This window comes from Ursus americanus, chromosome X (assembly GCF_024610735.1).
Source record: "Ursus americanus isolate L20-20 chromosome X, mUrsAme1.1.p, whole genome shotgun sequence".
Classification (NCBI taxonomy): domain Eukaryota; kingdom Metazoa; phylum Chordata; class Mammalia; order Carnivora; family Ursidae; genus Ursus; species Ursus americanus.
The window spans coordinates 61448127-61468780 of NC_142164.1; the positions used below are offsets into that span (position 1 = coordinate 61448127).

Sequence of the window (20654 nt, forward strand, 5' to 3'; positions counted from 1 at the left end):
ACATAGCAGCTGTTTATGTATGAAGGCTGTTGAATTCATTAAGTAGCAGCAACATCTAATACATCTTTATGTAGAGGTTTAGTAGCTAGTCGTATGAAATCAGAAACTTGCTTTACCAAAATTTTTTATAAACTTTATATAAGGAATTAGTGGTATTTGATGATATGGAATCTATTTCAAGGGATTAATTTATTGAGGTATTCCTATGTCTGGAAAATACTAGTATTGGGTAGTGCAGTGGTTTTGCTTTGATTTTGTAAAACACACACACACACACACACACACACACACACACATTCCCTTTACTTTTTTAATGACTTAAAAATAAAGTTTTTGTCTTTTATGAATGTTATCCATTTTGAATATAAAATTTCCCCTTCCCCTTTTGTTTTAATAGAATTGCTTTAAATATTACATGAGTGATGATATTAGCCGTGACTCTGATGGAATGGATGAACAATGTAGGTAGGTAATAAATCAAGATGAACTAAAATTCAGTATTGTCTACTTTTTTGGGGAAAATTCTTAGATATTATGTTTTTAGATCCATTTTTTTTCTAGTACTGTCATTAATGTCTTTAATGGAAGGTTATTCTTTTCCACAAAACCTTAGGTTTATATCTGTTTTAAGTTTCCAGTGAAGAATAAGCAGATGACCCAAATTACTGTTAAAATTCCTGGCAGGAAAATTTAAATTGCTTTAATAATGAAAAAATTTAGAGTGAGTTTCATTTTAGAATAATATTTCCATCTTTTAATAATTTCAGGTGGTGCGCAGAAGGTGGAAACTTGATTTGTTGCGACTTTTGCCATAATGCCTTCTGCAAGAAATGCATTCTGCGCAACCTTGGTCGAAAGGAGCTCTCTACAATAATGGATGAAAACAACCAGTGGTATTGCTACATATGTCACCCAGAACCTTTGTTGGACTTGGTCACTGCATGTAATAGCGTATTTGAAAATTTAGAACAGTTGTTGCAACAAAATAAGAAGAAGATAAAAGTTGACAATGAAAAGAGTAATAAAGTATATGACCATACACCCAGATTTTCTCCAAAGAAAAATAGTTCCAGTTGTAATGGAGAAGAAAAGAAATTAGATGATTCATGTTCTGGTTCAGTAACCTACTCTTATTCAGCACTAATTGTGCCCAAAGAGATGATTAAGAAGGCAAAAAAACTGATTGAGACCACAACTAACATGAACTCCAGTTACATCAAGTTTTTGAAGCAGGCAGCAGATAATTCAGAAACCAATTCTGCTACAAAGTTACGCCAGCTTAAGGCTTTTAAATCTGTGTTAGCTGATATCAAGAAAGCTCATCTTGCATTAGAAGAAGATTTGAATTCAGAGATTCGAGCTTTGGATGCTGTAAACAAAGAGAAAAATACCAAAGAGCATAAGGTCATAGATGCTAAGTCTGAAACAAAAGTACGAAAAGGAGAAAAACCCTGTGCTTTAGAAAGAAAAGATATTTCAAAATCAGAAGTTAAACTGGCAAGAAAGCAGGTGGATAGTGAGCACATGGATCAGAGTATTACAGTACAGGAACAAAGAGCAAATAAAAGCGCCAGTGGTGAACATAAGAAATCTGATAAAAAAGAAGAACCTCAGTATGAACCTGCTAACACTTCCGAAGATTTAGACATGGATATTGTTTCTGTTCCTTCCTCAGTTCCAGAAGACATTTTTGAGAATCTTGAGACAGCTATGGAAGTTCAGAGTTCAGCAGATAATCAGGGAGATGGCAATAGTGGAACTGAGCAAGAACTGGAGAGTTCTTCTGTAAAATTAAATATTACTTCAAAAGACAACAGAAGAGGTATTAAGTCAAAAACTACAGCTAAAGTAACAAAAGAATTATATGTTAAACTCACCCCTGTTTCCCTTTCTAATTCTCCAATTAAAGGTGCTGATTGTCAGGAAGTACCACAAGACAAAGATGGCTATAAAAGTTCTGGTCTGAACCCCAAGCCAGAGAACTGTGGACTTGGACAGGAAAAGAATGATAATGAGCATTTGTTTGAAAGTGAAGTTCCATTACTTTCAGAAGAATCTGATCTCCGAAGATCTCCACGTGTAAAGACTACTCCCTTGAGGCGACAGACAGAAACCAATCCTGCAACATCTAATTCAGATGAAGAAAGTAATGAAACAGTTAAGGAGAAACAAAAACTATCAGTTCCAATGAGAAAAAAGGATAAGCGGAATTCTTCTGACAGTGCTATAGATAATCCTAAACCTAATAAATTGCCTAAATCTAAGCAGTCAGAGATTGTGGATCAGAATTCAGATTCTGATGAAATGTTAGCAATCCTCAAAGAGGTATCCAGGATGAGTCACAGTTCTTCTTCAGATACTGATATTAATGAAACTCATACAAATCACGAGAAGACTTTATATGATTTAAAGAGTCAAACAGGGAAAGATGATAAAGGAAAACGGAAACGAAAAAGTTCTACTTCTGGCTCAGATTATGATATTAAAAAAGGTAAATCAGCTAAAAGGTCTATAATTTCTAAAAAGAAACGACAAAACCAGTCTGAATCTTCCAATTATGACTCAGAATTAGAAAAAGAGATAAAGAGCATGAGTAAAATTGGGGCTGCCAGAACAACCAAAAAAAGAGTTCCAAATAAAGAAGATTATGATTCTTCTGAAGATGAAAAACACAGAAAAAAGGGAATGGATAATCAAGGGCAGAAAAATGTGAAGACTGCACAAGAAGGATCATCTGATGATGCTGAAAGGAAACAAGAGAGAGATAATTTCTCTTCAGTAGAAGGCCCAGTTGATAAAGACAGGACCAACATGGACTTAAGAGATCGAATCTCTAAGAAGCAGCAGTCAGGTGTTTCTTCTGATGGTGCTGATAAGCTGCCTTCAGGGAAAGAGGAGAGTTCTAATTCTCCAGAAGACAAAAAGGTTGCTGAAACTAAAGAAAAGAGTAAGCACTTGAAAACCAAATCGAGTAAGAAAGTACAGGCTGGCTTATCTGACATTGCTGAGAATTTCCCAAAGAAAGAGCAGAGTGATGAATCATCTGAAGATGATAAAAAGCAGAGCAAAAAGGGAACTGAAGTAAAAGAAAAGAAAACTACGGACTTGAAGAAAAATGTAATTAAGATAGAACAACAGTATGAATCATCATCTGATAGCACCGAGAAATTACCGGAGGGAGAAGAAATTTCTCGTTTTCCTAAAGGCATGAAACAAAATAAGAATGACACGACTCATGGAGAAAAGAAAAGTAAAAAAATAAAAGATAAAACTTCTAAAAAGAAGGATGAAGTATCCGATAATGCTGAGAAATTACAGGGAAAAAGAGATAGTTGTGATTCTTCGGAAGATAAAAGGAGTAAGAATGGGGCATCCGGTAGAGTGAAGAAAAGATGCAACTTGCCTGAAAAGAGTTCAAGGAAGAAACAAGATTGTTCGTCATCTGATACTGAGAAATACTCCATGAAAGAAGATGGTTGTGATTCTTCTGATAAGAGACTGAAAAGAATAGAACTGAGGGAAAGAAGAAATTTAAATTCAAAGAGAAATACCAAGGAAATACATAGTGGCTCATCATCTTCTGATGGTGAGGAAAGTTCTGAAGATAATAAAAAGCTGAAGAAACAGAGAACTTCAGCTAAAAAGAAGACAGTCAGTGTCAAGGAGAAAATGAGAAACTCCCTAAGAACAAGCACTAAAAGGAAGCAAGCTGATATTACATCATCATCATCTTCTGATATAGGAGATGATGATCAGAATTCTGTGGGCGAGGGGAGCAGTGATGAGCAGAAAATTAAGCCTGTGACTGAAAATTTAGTGCTGTCTTCACATACTGGATTTTGCCAATCTTCAGGTATGCAAAAATAAATAAATTCATAATTTATGCTTTTACCCTTTTGAATAACTACATTGTTTAATTTTCCCTGAAGCCAGTCAAATGCAAGGTTACTATTTAGGAAAAAGCTCTTTAAAAATTCTTGAAAGATTTACTAAAAAGCCTTCATTTATTTTTATGCCATCATTGGAAGGTATTTCAAATATTGTTAGTATTCTATATCAGATATGCCAGGTTTATTGGGTAGGTAATAGAATTTCTTTACCAAAGTTTAGTGTTTTTTTCTGGAGTAATAAACAGTAGTTTATGAAGGAAAATCAGACCTGTGCCAGTAGCTCAGTAGGTATATATTCATGTATTGGAGATGTGTGCTTGGTGCTGGTATAGCATAGTGTGTGGAAGTTTTAACTGCCTTGCCATGCATATGACTTTTTGTGTAATCTCTGTGCCCAGTGTGGGGCTCGAACTCAAAACCCCAAGATCAAGAGTTGCATGCTCTTCCAACTGAGCCAGGCAGGCATCCTTGCATATGACTTTTTAAATTGGACAGATTAACTTTGTGTCCAGTGAAATTCTCTGAGAACTTTAAATTTACATCATTAAACCCACTGCTGATGCTTGTCAATTTTTTCTAATCACATGAACAGACATTCTATCTATAACAATAACAAAATAAAAGAAAAATCAAGAAGTAGATGAATTACCTTACTCTGAGGAGATAGAGAACTAGGACAATTAGGGTTTGGGTCAGTTAGTCAGTCAGTGATACCCCCCCCAAAAAAAAGAGTTATAAAAATAATTTTTAATCACTATTGCAGTTCTTAAAAATCAGTTGTATAATACATGTACATATGTCACTTGAGTTGTCTTTTTTTTTTTAAGTTAGTAAACCTGTCAGTTAACCAGGGACATGATAAACATTCATTTATTTAAAAAATTTATTTATTTATATTCCAACTCCAACTTGGTTATTTATTTATTTCTTTAAATTTTAATTCCAGGAAGTGTAACATACACTGTTATATTAGTTTCAGGTGTATAATATAGTGGCTCAGCAAAATTTATTTATTTATATTCCAACTCCAACTTGGTTATTTATTTATTTCTTTAAATTTTAATTCCAGGAAGTATAACATACACTGTTATATTAGTTTCAGGTGTATAATATAGTGGCTCAGCAACTCTATACGTTACTCAGTGCTCATCACAATAAGTGTACTCTTAATCCCCTTCACCTATTTCACCCATCTCCTCCTTCCCTTTTGGTAACCATCAATTTGTTCTCTCTAGTTAACAGCCTGTTATTTTGTGCTTGTCTTTTTTCTTTGTTCATTTGTTTTGTTTCTTAAATTCTACATATGAGTGAAACATAAGTATTTGTCTTTCTCTGACTTATTTAGCATTGTTCTCTCATGATCCATCCATGTTGTTGCAGACAGTAAGATTTCATTCTTTTTGTGGCTGAGTAATTGTCCATTGTATATATACATACCACATCTTTATCCATCTGTTTTTGGACATTTGAGTTGCTTCTGTAATTTGGCTATGTAAATAATGCTATAATAAACTTTATAGGGGTGCTTATATCTTCATGAATTAGTGTTTTTCTCTTCTTTGGATAAATGCTAGTGGAATTACTGGATCATATGGTAATTTTGTTTTTAATTTTTGAGGAATGTTCATACTGGGTTCCACAGTGGCTGCACCAGTTCGCATTCCCACCAACAGATTCCTTTTTCTCTACATCCTCACCAACACTTTTTATTTCTTGTGTCTTTGATTTCAGCCGTTCTGACAGGTGTGAGATGATATCTCATTGTGGTTTGGATTTGCATTTTCCTGATGATGAGTGATGTTGAGCATCTTTTCATGTGTCTATTGGCCAGCTTGATGTCTTCTTTGGAAAAATGCCTGTTTATGTCTTTTGTCCATTTTTAATTGGATTATTTGTGGGTTTTTTTTGGTGTTGAGTTGTGTTAAGTTTTTTATGTATTGTGGATACTAATCCTTTATTGGATATATTGTTTGCAAGTATCTTCTCCCATTCTGTAGGTTGTCTTTTAGTTTTGTTGATTGTTTCCTTTACTGTGCAGAAGCATTTTATTTTGATGTAGTCCCAATAGTTTATTTTTGCTTTTCTTTCCCTTGCCTCAGAAGACATATCTAGAAAAATGTTGCTATGGTAGATGTCAGGGAAATTACTGCTTATGCTCTCTCCTAGGATTTTTATGTTTTCAGGTTTCACATTTAGGTCTTTAAACCATTTTGAATTTATTTTTGTGTGTGATGTAAGAAAGTGGTCCACTTTCATTCTTTTGCATGTTGCTGTCCAGTTTTCTCAACACCATTTGTTGAAGAGACTATCTTTTTCCTAGTGCATATTCTTGCCCTTGTTGAAAAAGTTTGTTGAAAATTCATTGACTGTATAATGTTGAGTTTAATTCTGGGCTTTCTATCCTGTTCTGTTGATCTATGTGTCTGTTATTGTGCCACTACCATACTGTTTTGATTACTACAGCTTTGTAGTATATCTTGAAATCTGGGATTGTGATACCTCAAGTTTTGCTCTTCTTTTTTGAGATTGCTTTGGCTATTCAGAATGTTTTGTTTTTCTATACAAATGTTAAGATTATTTGTTCCAGTTATGTGAAAAATGCTGTTGGTATTTTGATAGGGATTGCATTAAATCTGTAGATTGCTTTGGGTAGTAGGGATATTTAACAGTATTTGTTCTCCCAGGCCATGAGCATGGAATATCTTTCCATTTGTTTGTGTCATCTTCAGTTTCTTTCATCAGCGTTTTATCGTTTTCAAAGTACAGTTCTTTCACCTCCTTGGTTAACTTTTATTCCTAGGTATTTTATTATTTTTGGTACAGTTGTCAGTGGGACAGTTTTCTTTATTTGTAATTCATTATTAGTGACATTTGTACATCATTATTAGTGTATAGAAATGCAGTGGTTTTCTGTACATTGATTTTGTATCATGTGACCTTACTGAATTCATCTATCAGTTCTAGTAGTTTTTTGGTAGAGTCTTTAGGGTTTTCTATATATGGTATTGTGTCATCCACAAGTAATGAAAGTTTTAGTACTTCCTTACCAATTTGGATGCCTTTTATTTGTTTTTTTTGTCTGATGACTGTGGTTAGGACTTCCAGTACCTTGTTGAATAAAAGTGGTTTGAGTGGACATCCTTGTCTTGTTTTTGACGTTAGGGGAAAGGCTCTCAGTGAACTCCATGGTGAACATGGAGTATGACATTAGCTGTGAGTTTTTCATATATGGCCATTATCATGTTGTGGTATGGTCCTTCTAAACGTACTCTGTTGAGAGTTTTGATCATGAATGGATTTTATACTTTGTCAAATGCTTTTTTTGCATCTATTGAAATGATCATTGATCATATGTTTCTTATCCTTTCTCTTATTGCTGTGACATATCACATTGGTTGATTTGCAAATATTGAACCACCCTTGCAGCCCAGGAATAAATCCTACCTGATCATGTGAATGATTTTTTTAATGTATTGTTGGATTCTGTTTGCTAGTATTTTGTGGAGGATTTTTGTATCTGTGTTCTTCAGAGATACTGGCCCCCGTTCTCTTTTCTAGGGATGTCTTTATCTGTTTTTTTTTTTTTTTTAAATCAGGGTAATGCTGGCCTTGTAGAGTGAATTTGGAAACTTTCATTCATCTTCCGTTTTTTTGAATAATTTGAGAAGATTCTTCTTAAAATATTGAGTAGAATTCACCTGTGAAGCCATGTGGTTCTGGACTTTGGTTTGTTGGGAGTTTTTTGATTACTGTTTCAATTTCACTGTTGGCAGTTTATCTGTTCAAATGTTCAATTTCTTTACGATGAAGTTTTGGGAGGTTATATGTTTCTAGAAATTTATCCATTTTTCTATTTTGTTCAATTTGTTAACATATAATTTTTCATAATATTCTCTTACAATCCTTTTTATTTCTGTGGTGTCCATTGTTATCTCTCCTCTTTCATTTTTGATTTTATTTGAATCCTCATTTTTTTGATGTGTCTGGATAAAAGTTTATCAGTCTTGTTGATTTTTTTCAAAGAACCACCTTCTGGTTTCATCGATCCATTTTTTTAAATTTGTGTTTTGTTTATTTATGCTCTGAACTTTATTATTTCTTCCTCCCAGAAGTTTTGGGTTTCATTTGTTCTTCCTTTTGTGGCTTCTTTAGGTGTAATGTTATGTTGTTTATTTGAGTTTTTTCTTCTTAAGGTAGGCCTGTTATGTTATATATAAACTTCCCTGGTAGAATAGCTTTTGCTGCATGCCAAAGATTTTAGAGCATTGTGGTTTCATTTTCATTTGTCTCCTTGCATTTTTTTTATTTCCTCTTTGATATCTTGGTTGACACATTCATTGTTTAGTAGTGTGTATTTAACCTCCATGTATTTGTGTTCTTCCACATTTTTTCTTGTGGTTGACTTCATAGCATTGTGGTTGGAAAAGATGCATGGTATGACTTTGATCTTTTTGAATTTGTTAAGATTTGTTTTGTGGCCTAACATGTGATCTAGTCTGGAGAATGTTCCATGTGCACATGCAAAGAATTATGTTCTCTTTTAGGATGGAATGTTTTGAATATATATATTAGATCCATCTGGTCCAATATGTCCTTCAAAGCTACTGTTTTCATGTTGGTTTCTGTTTGAATGTTGTAAGCAGGGAGTTAAAGTTCTCTGCAATTATTATCTTACTATTGATTACTTTCTTTGTTATTAGCTGTTTTATGTTTTTGGGTGTTCCAGTGTTGGGTTCATAAACATTTATGGTTGTTATACCTTCTTTTTGGGTTGTACTGTTTATGATTATATGGTATCCTTCTTTGTCTCTTGTTACAATCTTTGTTTTAAAGTCTGTTTTTCCATTACATGTATTGCTGCTACCTGGCTTTCTTTTTACATCTGTTTGCATGGTAAATGTTTTTCCATCCCTTCACTTTATGTCTTTATATCAGAAGTGAGTTTCTTGTTGTTATCATATAGATGGGTCTTGCTTTCTTATCTATTCAGTCACTCTGTGGTTTTTGATTGGAGCATTTAGTCCATTTACATTCAAAGTAATTATTGGTAGGCATGTATTGCCATTTTGTTACTTGTTTTATGGTTTTGTGGTTTTTTTTTTTCTGTTCCTTTCTTTTCTTGCTCTCTTCTCTCATTGTTTGCCGGCTTTGTTAGATATGCTTGGATTCCTTTCTCTTTATTTTCTTGCATATCAGTTGTTTTTGATTTGTGGTTGTCTTATATAAAACATCTTCTGCATGTAACGGTCTATATTAAGTTAATGGTTACTTAAGTTTGAATCCATTCTAAAAGCACTAAATTTTTACCCCTCCGCTCCATGTTTTAGCTATATGATATCCTACTTTATTTCCTTTTATTTTGTGAATCCCTGTGAATCCCTTAACTGATTTTTATTGATATACTTAATTTTACTGCTTTAGTGCTACCTACTTTTCTTACTCCTATTTATGGTGTTACCTTTCCACTCAGAGAATCCCCTTTAATATTTCTTGTACAGTTGGTTTAGCTATGATGAATTCCTTTAACTTTATTTGTCTGAAACTCTTTATCTTTCTATTCTGAATGATTATCTTTTTGGAGAGAGTATTCTTGGTTGCAGTTTTGTTTTCCTTCAGTGCTTTGAATATATCATGCCAGTCTCTTCTGGCCTGCAAAATTTCTTCTGAAAAATCTGCTCATATCTTTATGGAGTTTCCTTTACATGTACCTGTTTTCTTTTCTCCGGTTCCTTTTAAAATTCTTCTTTACCACTACATTTTCCTATTTTTATTACTATGTGTCTTGGTGTGGATCTTCTTGGGTTGATGTTATTGGGGGCTCTTCATGCCTCCTGAATTTGGATGTATGTTTCCCTCCCCAGATTTCGGAAGTTTTCAGCTGTTATTTCTTCAAGTAAATTTTCTGCCCCTTTTTCTTTCTCATGTCTTTCTGGGGTCCTTATAATGTGCCTGTTACCATGCTTGATTGTGTTACCGAGTTCCCTAAGTCTGTTTTCATTTTTTATTATTTTCTTTCTCCCTCTGTTCACCTTGATTGCTTTCCATTACTCTGTCTTGTAGGTCACTGGTCCATTCTTCTACTCCCTCTGCTCTACTATTTATTCCCTCTAGTGTATATTCAATTTTAGTTATTGAGTTCTTCATCTTTGATTGGTTCTTGTTTATGTTTTTTACCTCTTTGTTGGGTATCTCAGTGAGGTTCTCTACTCTTTTCTCAATTCCAGTGAATATCTTTATGACCATTACTTTAAATTCTCCTTTAGACATATTACTTATCTCTGTTTTGTTTAGCTCTCTTGCTGTGATTTTGTCATGTTCTTTCATTTGGAATATATTCCTTTTTCTCCTCATTTTGACCAATTCTCTGTGTCTTTTTCTATGTGTTATCCATGTGCTCTTATAAGTAGTGGTCTTATGAAGAACAGGTCCTGTAGTGCCCTACAGTGCAGTGTCCCCTGTTCACCAGAATCTGACACTTCCGGAATGTCTCCTGTGTTGTTGTACCCTAATTTTATGGCTGAGCCTCGTTTGCCTTCATTCCAGTTATCTGCAATGGCTCTGTTTGCCTCTCGTGGGCAGGGTTTGGTCCCTGTGTTGTTATGGGCCAGTCTGGTGTTTGCCTTCGGCTTGAGTTGAGTCACACCAGCCATTTATCAGAAATCCAGTAGCTCGGAACTGCAGGGTGTTCTCCCCATATTGTCTCCTGAGAAGTTATTGTTGGTAGCCTGAGCCTGCCATCAGACCAGATGTCTGCCCTCAGCCTGCTGCTGGGCCACAGTTGGACTCATGCGTATGCTTATCTTTCCCTCTGCTCCAGGGCAGGAGTCATTTTGTAGTGGTGCTGGTCACTCTTGGGGCTGTAAGCACACTGCCAGGTTTGTGTCACTTCTTTGGATGGTCCCCTGCCAAGGGTATGTTGGTGGGGCCTGTCTTAAAATGTAGGGGCAGGGTATGTGTGGTGCCAGCAAGGTCGATGTCACTTCCCTGTGGAAGGTGTCTTGCAGCCACCTGAGAAAACTGTTCAGAGTCCAGGCTGGTGCGGAGGGGGTCAGTCTACAGACTGACATAGTGGGTGAGGCATGCTTTTAGCAAGGTATGTGGAGAGTGTTGGTGCTTTGCTGGTTCCTACAGAAATGTGGAGGGAAATGACACCTGCCAGCTTTTTGGTCTTGCAGAAGTCTCCCAATGATCCCTGCCCTTCCAGCACATGCTCTGAGGTTAGTAAAGAAACCATCTTCTCGTATACCCCAGGCCCTTTTCAAACTGCTGTTTGTATGCCGTTGGGGTTGTTTGTTGTGCTGTGTCTTGAGGATGGGGACTCAATTTCCTGTTGCCCCCTGGTTCTTCCAGTGTTGAGCCTGCTGATTTTTAAAATTTAATGTGGGAAGCCCCATCAGTTTTAAGTTCTTGGGAAGTTAGGTCCTTCTGGCTTTCAAAGCCAAATGTTATTGAGATTTGTCTTGGGTCTTCCATGCCTGGAGTGCATAGCTGCGGGTCTGCTCTTCTTCCCTGTATGTGCCCGTGGTATCCTTCCTTTCCTCTGACAGATCCACAGGTCACTTTGGTTCCCACGGCATCTTTGCCCTTTCTACCCTCTTTATTGTGGCCTTGTCTCTACATTTAGCTGTGGAGAGTCTGTTTTGCCAGTCCTCAGATCATTTTCTTTTTTATTTGCACTGTTGTGGCTGTTACGTAGATACAACCATAGGATGAGATGAGCCTGGGATCCTCCTGCTCTGCCATCTTCACCAGAAGTCCACCTGAACTTTATTTTTAAATTTTTATAAAGGAGATTTTAGGTATAAATGTGTTCCCAGCACAGGCAGAATGTTTGAATTTTTCCTTTCATTCCTTAGGTTAGGAGTTTCCATTTATCTCAATTAGGTTTTGTGCAATTAACTTGAATATTGCTTTTTAAATTTTTTATTTATTTTTATTTTTTATTTCTTTAAAAGATTTTGAGAGAGAGAGAGAATCATGGGGGAGGGGCTGAGGGAGAGGGAGAAGCAGACTCCCTGCTAAGTAGGGAGCCTGACACAGGGCTTCATAACCTGAGCTGAAGGCAGACACTGAGTCACCCAGGCATCCCTGAATATTGCTTTTTAATAAAACTTTACATTCCTTGTATGGAGTGTTATCTGATGAGTTGTTTTGAAAACCAAGTGTGATTTTCATGGCATATTCAGTTTAATGTGTTGCTGTATCAGATGCCTCTGTGGACTTTTAACTACTGTCCCCCAAATTGTTGGGCCCAGTGTGTTTCAGAATTTTCAGCTTTTTGACGTTTAGATAGTATTGATTAGTTAGCATATATTATGTAATAGCCCCAATTGCATGTGAGGCAACACACCCATGCTTAAACAAATTAGTATTTCTGCAGCAAAACGTGTGAACATTCATACTTAAAGGAATAAACAGTTTAGATCAGGTTTTGCTGCCAAATGAACTTTGGCAACAACTTGTAAAACTTAGTTTTTGAGAGCTTTGATTCCAAAATTTCAGCTGACCCTTGAATAATGCAGGGGTTAGGGATGCTCGCCCCTGTTCAGTCAAAAACCCATGACTTTATGACTTCTCAAAAGTCCCATGGCTTTTGACTTCTCAAATACTTAACTCCTAATAGCCTACTGTTGACTGGAAGTCTTACCAATAACATAAATAGTTGATTAACACATATTTTGTATATTTTATATATTATATACTATATTCTTACAATAAAGTAAGCTAGAGAAAAGGAAATAACAAGAAAATCATGAGAGAAAATAGTTATACTGGTGTACTTTAAAAAAAATGCATAAGTGGACCTGAGCAGTTCAAAGTCGTGTTGTTCAAGGCTCAACTATTTGGTAGTATAAGAGATTATTTGTATTCAAAGTAAAATCTGAACTTACTCTGACATCATATCGATGTTTTGTTGTCAGGTTAGTTGGGAAAACTCTTATTAAGGATTAGAGTATAAGAATAATAAATTGTGAGTAGTTACGTGGAGTATTCTCATTGGCAAATTGTAAGCTATTGAAATAATCTTAGACTTTGGAAAACTGGTTTCCATGATTAAACAGCTTCCCCAGTGAAGTCAACATGTTTGATTTCAATTGCTAATTTTCATTTCCCAAAATCTAACTTGATTTGACATATTTGAGAGGTTTCTATGATATACCTCTCATGTTTGGAACTATTAAGACATAGTGTAATAAGTAATATGTATTCATTACATCTTAAGAAGAGATGGCAATGTATGGCAAATATTTGTATGGTGCATTTCCCAATAATTCCTTACCTGATCACTGTGTTCCATTTTGATCATTGTGTTCCATGTAACTTTGTTCTGAAGGATCATTGTGCTGATTAGAAAGTGATCCTTTTTTCACGTATGTATCCACAGAAGCTTTGAGAATTGAGCTCTTCTGCAGATGCCAGTCTTTCAGCTATTTGGTGGGATAAGCCTTGTTGTTTGGATTTTCTTTACCCTGGATAGTTCTTGGAACTGATTACTTTAGATGAAAAAAAGAAGATAATTTTGCTTGGGAATTAACACATCTAAAAATTGGCCTTTGTAAAATTGCCTAAGCAAAAAAGATTATGAAGGGTGTTGAAAACAAGCACTATAAAAAGTACTGTGTTTCAAGATAAGTTTGGGTATGCGCCAATGATAAGTGGCATTCCTTTTTTTTTTAAGATTTTATTTGTCAGAGAGTGCACAAACGGGAGGGGAGGGTGGCAGGCAGGGGGAGAAGCAGACTCCCTGCTGAGCAAGGAGCCCGATGCTGGACTCCATCCCAGGACCCTGGGATCATGACCTGAGCCGAAGGCTTGACTGAGCCACCCAGGCATCCCGATAAGTGGCATTCCTTAATAATTTGTTTGTATGTATATATGATCATAGTATATTTTCCTAATGTGTCCAACTTAATTAAGGGAACAGTATTTTTGAACTTTTAAAATGCCTCCCCTTCTCCCATATATTTAGATGATTCCAGTTTATTCAGCCATAGTTGGGTATCCTGTTAAGAGGTACAATAGTTGGGACTTGAGAATGGCATGAGCAACCAAAATGAAGAACATAGTCCAGGAGATTGCAGTCCAGTGAACAAGATAGACATAGACGAGTCATTATTTAAAAAAATACCACAAGAAACATATAAAACTAAAGTGGGCTGCGTGATAAATAGCAAGTGGGCCACTTAATCTAAATACTAGGAGAAGACTTATAAGAACAGGTAACATTTGAACTCAACTTTGAAGGATATGTCAGGTTTTGAAAAGTGTAGTAGTGGAGTGACGGTAATATTACTAGTAAGATTTCATTTGAAGGTTGGTCTGCTTGAGGTATTTATTGTGAGTTTGGTAGGATATTCTAAGATTTTATTTTTGCCGTTCTGTATTTAGCATATTTCTTTTTTTTAAAAGATTTTATTTATTTATTTGACAGAAATAGCCAGCGAGAGAGGGAACACAAGCAGGGGGAGTGGGAGAGGAAGAAGCAGGCTCATAGTGGAGGAGCCTGATGTGGGGCTCGATCCCATAACGCCGGGATCACGCCCTGAGCCGAAGGCAGGCACTTAACCACTGTGCCACCCAGGCACCCCTGTATTTAGCATATTTCTATCCTGAACCTATAGTTGTCAGTGTTCTTTATGGATTTTTTTCCTTCAATATTTTCTCCCTATATTTTATTATAAAGCAATTTTATTTTTTTAAGATTTATTTATTTATTTATTTTAGAGAACAAGAGAGAGCTTGAGCTTGGGGAAGGAGAGGGAGAAAGAGAGAATCTCAAGGAGATTCCGTGCTCAGCACAGAGCGTGATGCGGGTCTTGATCTCATGACCCTGAGATCATGACCTGAGCCGAAATCAAGAGTCAGACACTTAACTGACTGACCTCCCCAGGTGCCCTCAAAGCAGTTTTAAATATACAGAAAAGGTTCTGTCATTAACATTGTACTGTGTTTACTTTATCACATGTCTCTTTATATATCCTTCTATTTATCCATCAATGTACCTAGTTTTTTTGCCTTTTTAACTCTTCATTTTGAATTAATTATAAATTCACAGGACATTGCAAAAAAAAAAAAAAAAAAGAAAAGAAAAGAAAGCCATACAGGGAGGTCTTGAACAATACCCTTCATTCAGTTTTCCCCAATGGTGACATCCTGTATAACTGTAATACAATATCAAAACCAGGAAACTGAAGATTTATTGCAGTTTCACCAGTTTTTCATGCACTGATTTGTTTGTGTGTGTATGTATATGTAAGTATAGTTCAATGCAATTGTTATCACATGTGTAGCTTTGTATAAGCACTACTACAACCAAGATACTGAACTGTTCCATTACCACAGGGTCCCCTTGTGCTACCCTTATACACATTCCCTTGCTTATCCCCATTCTTAACCCCTGGCAAGTGTTAATTTCATTTTCATCTCTAATTTTATTATTTTGGGGTGGAATCATGAAATGTGTAACCTTTAGAGATTGGCTTTTTTCACTCAATGTAATGCCCTTGAAATCCTTGATGCATTTCAAAATAAATGGTAAACATCAGAATACTACTCCCTAATTAATTCAGCCTATAGAGTATTAATCAGAGGTCAATATATAAGTTTGTTTTTGAGGTAAAATTTACATACAGTGAAATGCACAAATCTTAACCTCTTTAGATTTTAAATCAAAAGATAGAAATGTAGCTTTTTATAAGGAAATCAGTTTTACTATACTTGAATATATCTCTTGGTAATTCTGATCATGACTGCTATACAGATTTAAGTATGTTTTACTTGCTACTACCAAAATATTAATAGCAATTTTGCTATTCTTCAATTTAACAGGATAAATTAGACATCTGTTAACTTTAAACTTAAAATGGATCACTACAAAGCTTATTTCAGCAAGAAAGTTATGGTACGGTGATGCCAAATTGATAAAGACTTGTTACTGGGAAGGATTAGCTTTAAAACTGTTGTATTCTGGGGAGGAACTTTGAAATATATAAAATCCAACTATTGTTTTACTCCTGGCACTTCGTAAATTCCCCATTGTGCTTTCCCTATAAATTCTCTTTACTCATGTTTTGGATCCAGAGTACAGTTTAGAACCCACTAGTTGTTTTGATGTTCGTGGCTTTCAGTTTTATTTTACATGATTTTACTTATATAGATAATTTAAAACTAATTTTAAGTACACTTTTTTCCCCTCAAGGAGATGAAGCCTTATCTAAATCAGTACCTGTCACAGTGGATGATGACGACGACGACAATGATCCTGAGAATAGGTATGATTCCATCTGTAAGGACTTTAAAAAGATTATAACACACCCTAGGCGTGGGCACAAACAGCAGCAACGGAACCGCAAGCCGGTTGTAAAAACCAGGAGTGCCTGCCTTAGAAAGACTCGCTCACAGTCTTCCTGCAAGTTTGAAAGAAAGGCCAGAAAATGGGCTAAAACTCAGAAACCTTAAGAGAAAGTAAATATAAATATTAACACACCTAGCATAGGGTGTGTTATAAATACAGCACTGTCAATTTTACGTTCCCATGTAAACTGTGATCATTTTTTGAGAATATTTTAATTTCGGCAGATTATTTTATTGATGAAAGTAAATCATATCTCAATAAATTGGTGACAACAGACATCTCTCTCCTCAATATTTGATTATTGTTTTAATTGCCATCTAATATGGTGGTCCGATTTATTAAGACCCATTCAAAGTGAAGAAAAGGAGATTGCTCTGATATGTAAGATTAAGAAATTATTTTCAAAATAAGTATCAATTTACAAAGTATCCAGACTGATTTGGATTTTAACCATTTTTCAAATAAAATAGATAGTATGATAGTATTACCTTTAATAAGACTTGAACAGTAGATTAGAAGTAAACAGTGTAGCCTTTACAGATTCACTTGACTTAAGGGATGGCTGGGAGAAGAAGAAAGTGCAGAGATACACCCATATCCTATGGGTGAAGAATGAAGAATAATGAAAATGTATTAAAGAATATAACCCTATTTTTTTAACCTGTCTTTTAAATCCTTCCTGAAGTGTAGTATATCCCACACTCATAATCTTCAACAAGATCGTGTGGTGTAGTAGGTAGAATTTTAGAATAATGGGGATAAGAATATCTGATTTCTAGTTCTAACTTCTTTAATGTGTGATTGTGCGCAAGTGACTTAACTACTTTGCCAAAATTTTCTGATTTCTAAAATGAAAGGGTTGGATGAAATTTTCCCTGATTAATTCTAACACATTATCAATGATAGACTTGATGGTTTTACTAAAGAACACTATATTAACCATCCATTTATTCCTAATTGTAAGTTTTAAGATTAAGAAAACATGAAAATATGCATGTAATTTTTGTGTCATAATTTTGTAGGAAATTAACTTTGAGTTAGTAAATGCTGTGGGCCTGTTATTCTAGCTCAGTTTTCTGTATCTTGTTGATGCTTATAGGGCTCTCTGTTTCTAAGATCAGCATCCTTCTAATAGGAGAATGTTTTTATTAAGGTAAATGAACAATTTTATTTTGTACTTTTAAGTAGAGATTATTCATGGGCACAGTGATTCAGATGCTGCTTACCTACTTATTTTTCTTTATTAAAAATATATGTATCCAATTATTTTATGAGATGGGGTGGGGTCCAGAATGGATTGATAAAGGCATACATTTTATTCATCAGCAATTTTTATAGTACATGATCTTAGCAAGATTATGAAAGCATTTTAAAAATTTCTTTTAAAGTGCTTTAATTCCTCTTTACTTATTTAGACTACTAATTTCTTTTCCTGTAAACCATGAGGACTCAAATGTTATTAAAAGGCTAGTAATGTTTAAAACATGCTATATTCTAATTTAACTATATAAGTGATGAACCTTAATCTCATATTTAGCCACCAAATGAGAGTGTCATTGAGGTATGATAATTTTATATCTGTGTTAGAACTTGTCAAAATATGAATATCATTTTCATTTTTTAAGTTGTTTGATTATATCTCTCTGTAACTGGCAAGTATTTTATTGGAAGGTATATTTAATTCCATCTCGTATTTGTGATTAAAAAAATATAACCCTGTTCAGTACTTTTGAGAAGAATTGAATTTTATCTTGAACATGTTTTTCTTTATACTTATTTCAGTGTGCCTTTATAAAATATATCATTAATAACTTGTTTCATTTTCAACATACCAAAGAGGTATCTAATACCCATGATGGGCATATATACCTTCTGGAACTATTTTAGCATAGATGATGTATTTGAGCATATTTGAATATGCACTAAGCAACTTTTAAAAATTTATTTGTGGGTCATAATTAAGTTTTAGAATTATTTTTACCAATTTCACATTTTTGAGTAGGATGTATTTTAGTACACAGCATATTGTAATTGTGTGTAAATTTGTACACAATTGTGTAATTGTGTATAAATTGTGTATACATTTCATATGCTTTGACTTTTTAGCAATGTTGTTAATACATTTTCAGTGTTGACATTTATGGAGAGGTAAATAGTGTATTAATACCAATGCTTTAAGTATTTGGATGCAATAAATTTCTATGAAACTTTTTTCTTGTTCAAGCATTTAATTTTAATTATAATGCATCTTTTCATGAAAGTTGAAAGAATTTGTTAAAATCAAGATATGGAGGGTAGTTTGTAGCCAAAGAAGTTTTGATATTTCTGATATTGAGGAAGTAAATACTTTATAATTCCCTAAACAGATATACTTATATATGACATATATACTTATATATATTTATGGGAAGGTTTTACAGTGGACTTCACTACTGTTTCTATCTATTCTATTTTTAAAGCTATGATAGTTTTTGAGGTCATTTAAAAGACTTAGCCATGTCCTGAATATTTTAGTAGGTTTGAATATATAAATTTGTTATTTTGGCATACTGTTATGTGGCATCATTCATATTTGAAAGTCAAGGTATGCTATTGTGAGATAGAGTGGTCTAACTTATAAATTAATTTCTGTTTAATTGCATTTATTTAATAAACAGTGAAAAATATTATAGGTTGACAGTTGAACTTTTTTTTGGTTGACTTTTTTAGAAAAAAATGTAAATAGACTAACTTTATAGTTTGAATTTTGCATAATTGGGAATTAACTTAGAATTTTATAGCTTAGACTTTATGTACTTTTTGAAAGGGAGAATAATATGAAATAGTTTGTCAGGTTATTTAAATTACATATGTAATTTTAAAGTCCGTTATTTGAATTTGCCATTATGTTAATGTTGCCTTTCAAATACTTATTGTGTTTTAAATTGGTTCTTTCATTGAAAAAACATTTATTTATATAATTTTTTATTATAGTTGCATTTTTACAATTAGCTGGCATTGAAAATACATTATGATTCTGTAAAAGGGATGTTTTGACCAAACACTTTCTAATGTCCTATATTTGAATATCTACATTGTGAATTAGCCTAAGTGATGAGATGTTAGTTTGTTCAAGTTTAACAGTGGTAGTGTTGAGGATCATTAAACCGGGCTTATCTTTAGAGGTTGCATACTAAATCAGTGAGGAGTCCAGTCTCTCCAAAAAAGAATTATTTTCAGTATGTTCTTGATTTGTAAATTTTTCCTAAGCATTCTTTTTTTATTCCAATTTTGACTAAAGGCTGAGATTTTTATATGGATATCCTCCCCTGGCACACACATACAAATATTTACCTTGTATTTGAAGAATGCTTAATTGAGTCTAATACTCTGTAGTTTTTCTCATAATTTCTTTCTCAGTGGGGCTAAATACTTATTACATAGAAGCAAAATTTGATGTGGGGATTGCTTAAAGGAATTGTCCATTGTTAATAGAAGTTCTGCTTAATTATAGTGGGAGTCCCCTGTAGCCTTAAAAATTTCCAATTATTTTGTTATTTGGGAATACTTTACTTTTCAACTGGAAAATATACAAATAATTGTTTTTTCCCTACTATCTTGGTGAGGGTATTCTGTTGATGAAGGTTCTGTACTATTAATTCAGCATATTTTCAGAATTAATTAATTGTTCCTGGATGTTATTCATGCTAATGAAGATATTTAATGATTGTTTACCTGATTTCAGCAATGTTTAATGGATTGAGTATATCTCAAGTCCCTTCAACAAAAGACTTTTCATTTGGTTTCCATTTTAAGCACTTTTCAGAATGTTCATCTTCTATACATGTCTTTATTCTTTATAAGAATTTGCTAAATCTGGAATAATTTTTTCTCTGAAATGTTTTGGTTTTTTTTTTATGGTGGTCCTGTTTGGTTACCAAAATTGCTTTGGTTCTCCTTTATTGTTTTGAAAAACAAAGCTAGCATTAATGAAGCATTTTACTTGTTTTTATGTTTGAGTAAGGGTTTTAAATGCCTGGCAATTTCAAGGTAACTCTTTTTCAATTTACTTTGTTTTTATAGTGCAGGTAAGTATTGTAAGTCATTTAAATATATATAGGTGTCTAGTCTGTATATAGGATCCATTTGTAGATAACTAAACTGGTTGCAGTTGCCATAAGATCTCTTTCTTATTCTAGAATTTTCAGCAAGGAAATAAATATGGTCAGTAGTGGTGATCTCTCTGCTTAAGGTTTAAACATTATATCTAAGTCTTCCTTTCCTGTTCTCTGTTCTTTGGTGATATTGGGACTTTCAGAGAATGGGAAATAGCCCCCCCCGCCCCACAAAGAGAGCTTGCATTTTCTAGTGTTAGCAAAGTGATTCATTTTTCTGACTTAATATATGTCTCCTTTGTCTTTAGCTTTGAA

General features: G+C 34.2%; 1 protein-coding gene across 7 annotated transcripts in view; it reads left to right on the forward strand.

The window, feature by feature from the left end:
* Positions 1 to 20654, forward strand: part of ATRX (ATRX chromatin remodeler) — a 331172-nt gene that overhangs the window by 109238 nt on the left and 201280 nt on the right. For 6 of the 7 annotated variants that reach the window (XM_045801308.2, XM_045801311.2, XM_045801305.2 and 3 more), the window contains 3 exons: positions 398 to 465; positions 768 to 3853; positions 16090 to 16162. In XM_045801308.2, coding sequence (XP_045657264.1) covers positions 398 to 465; positions 768 to 3853; positions 16090 to 16162 — 3227 coding nt within the window. The remainder of the gene's footprint in view (positions 1 to 397; positions 466 to 767; positions 3854 to 16089; positions 16163 to 20654) is intronic. The other variant, XM_087860258.1, reaches the window with a different exon arrangement.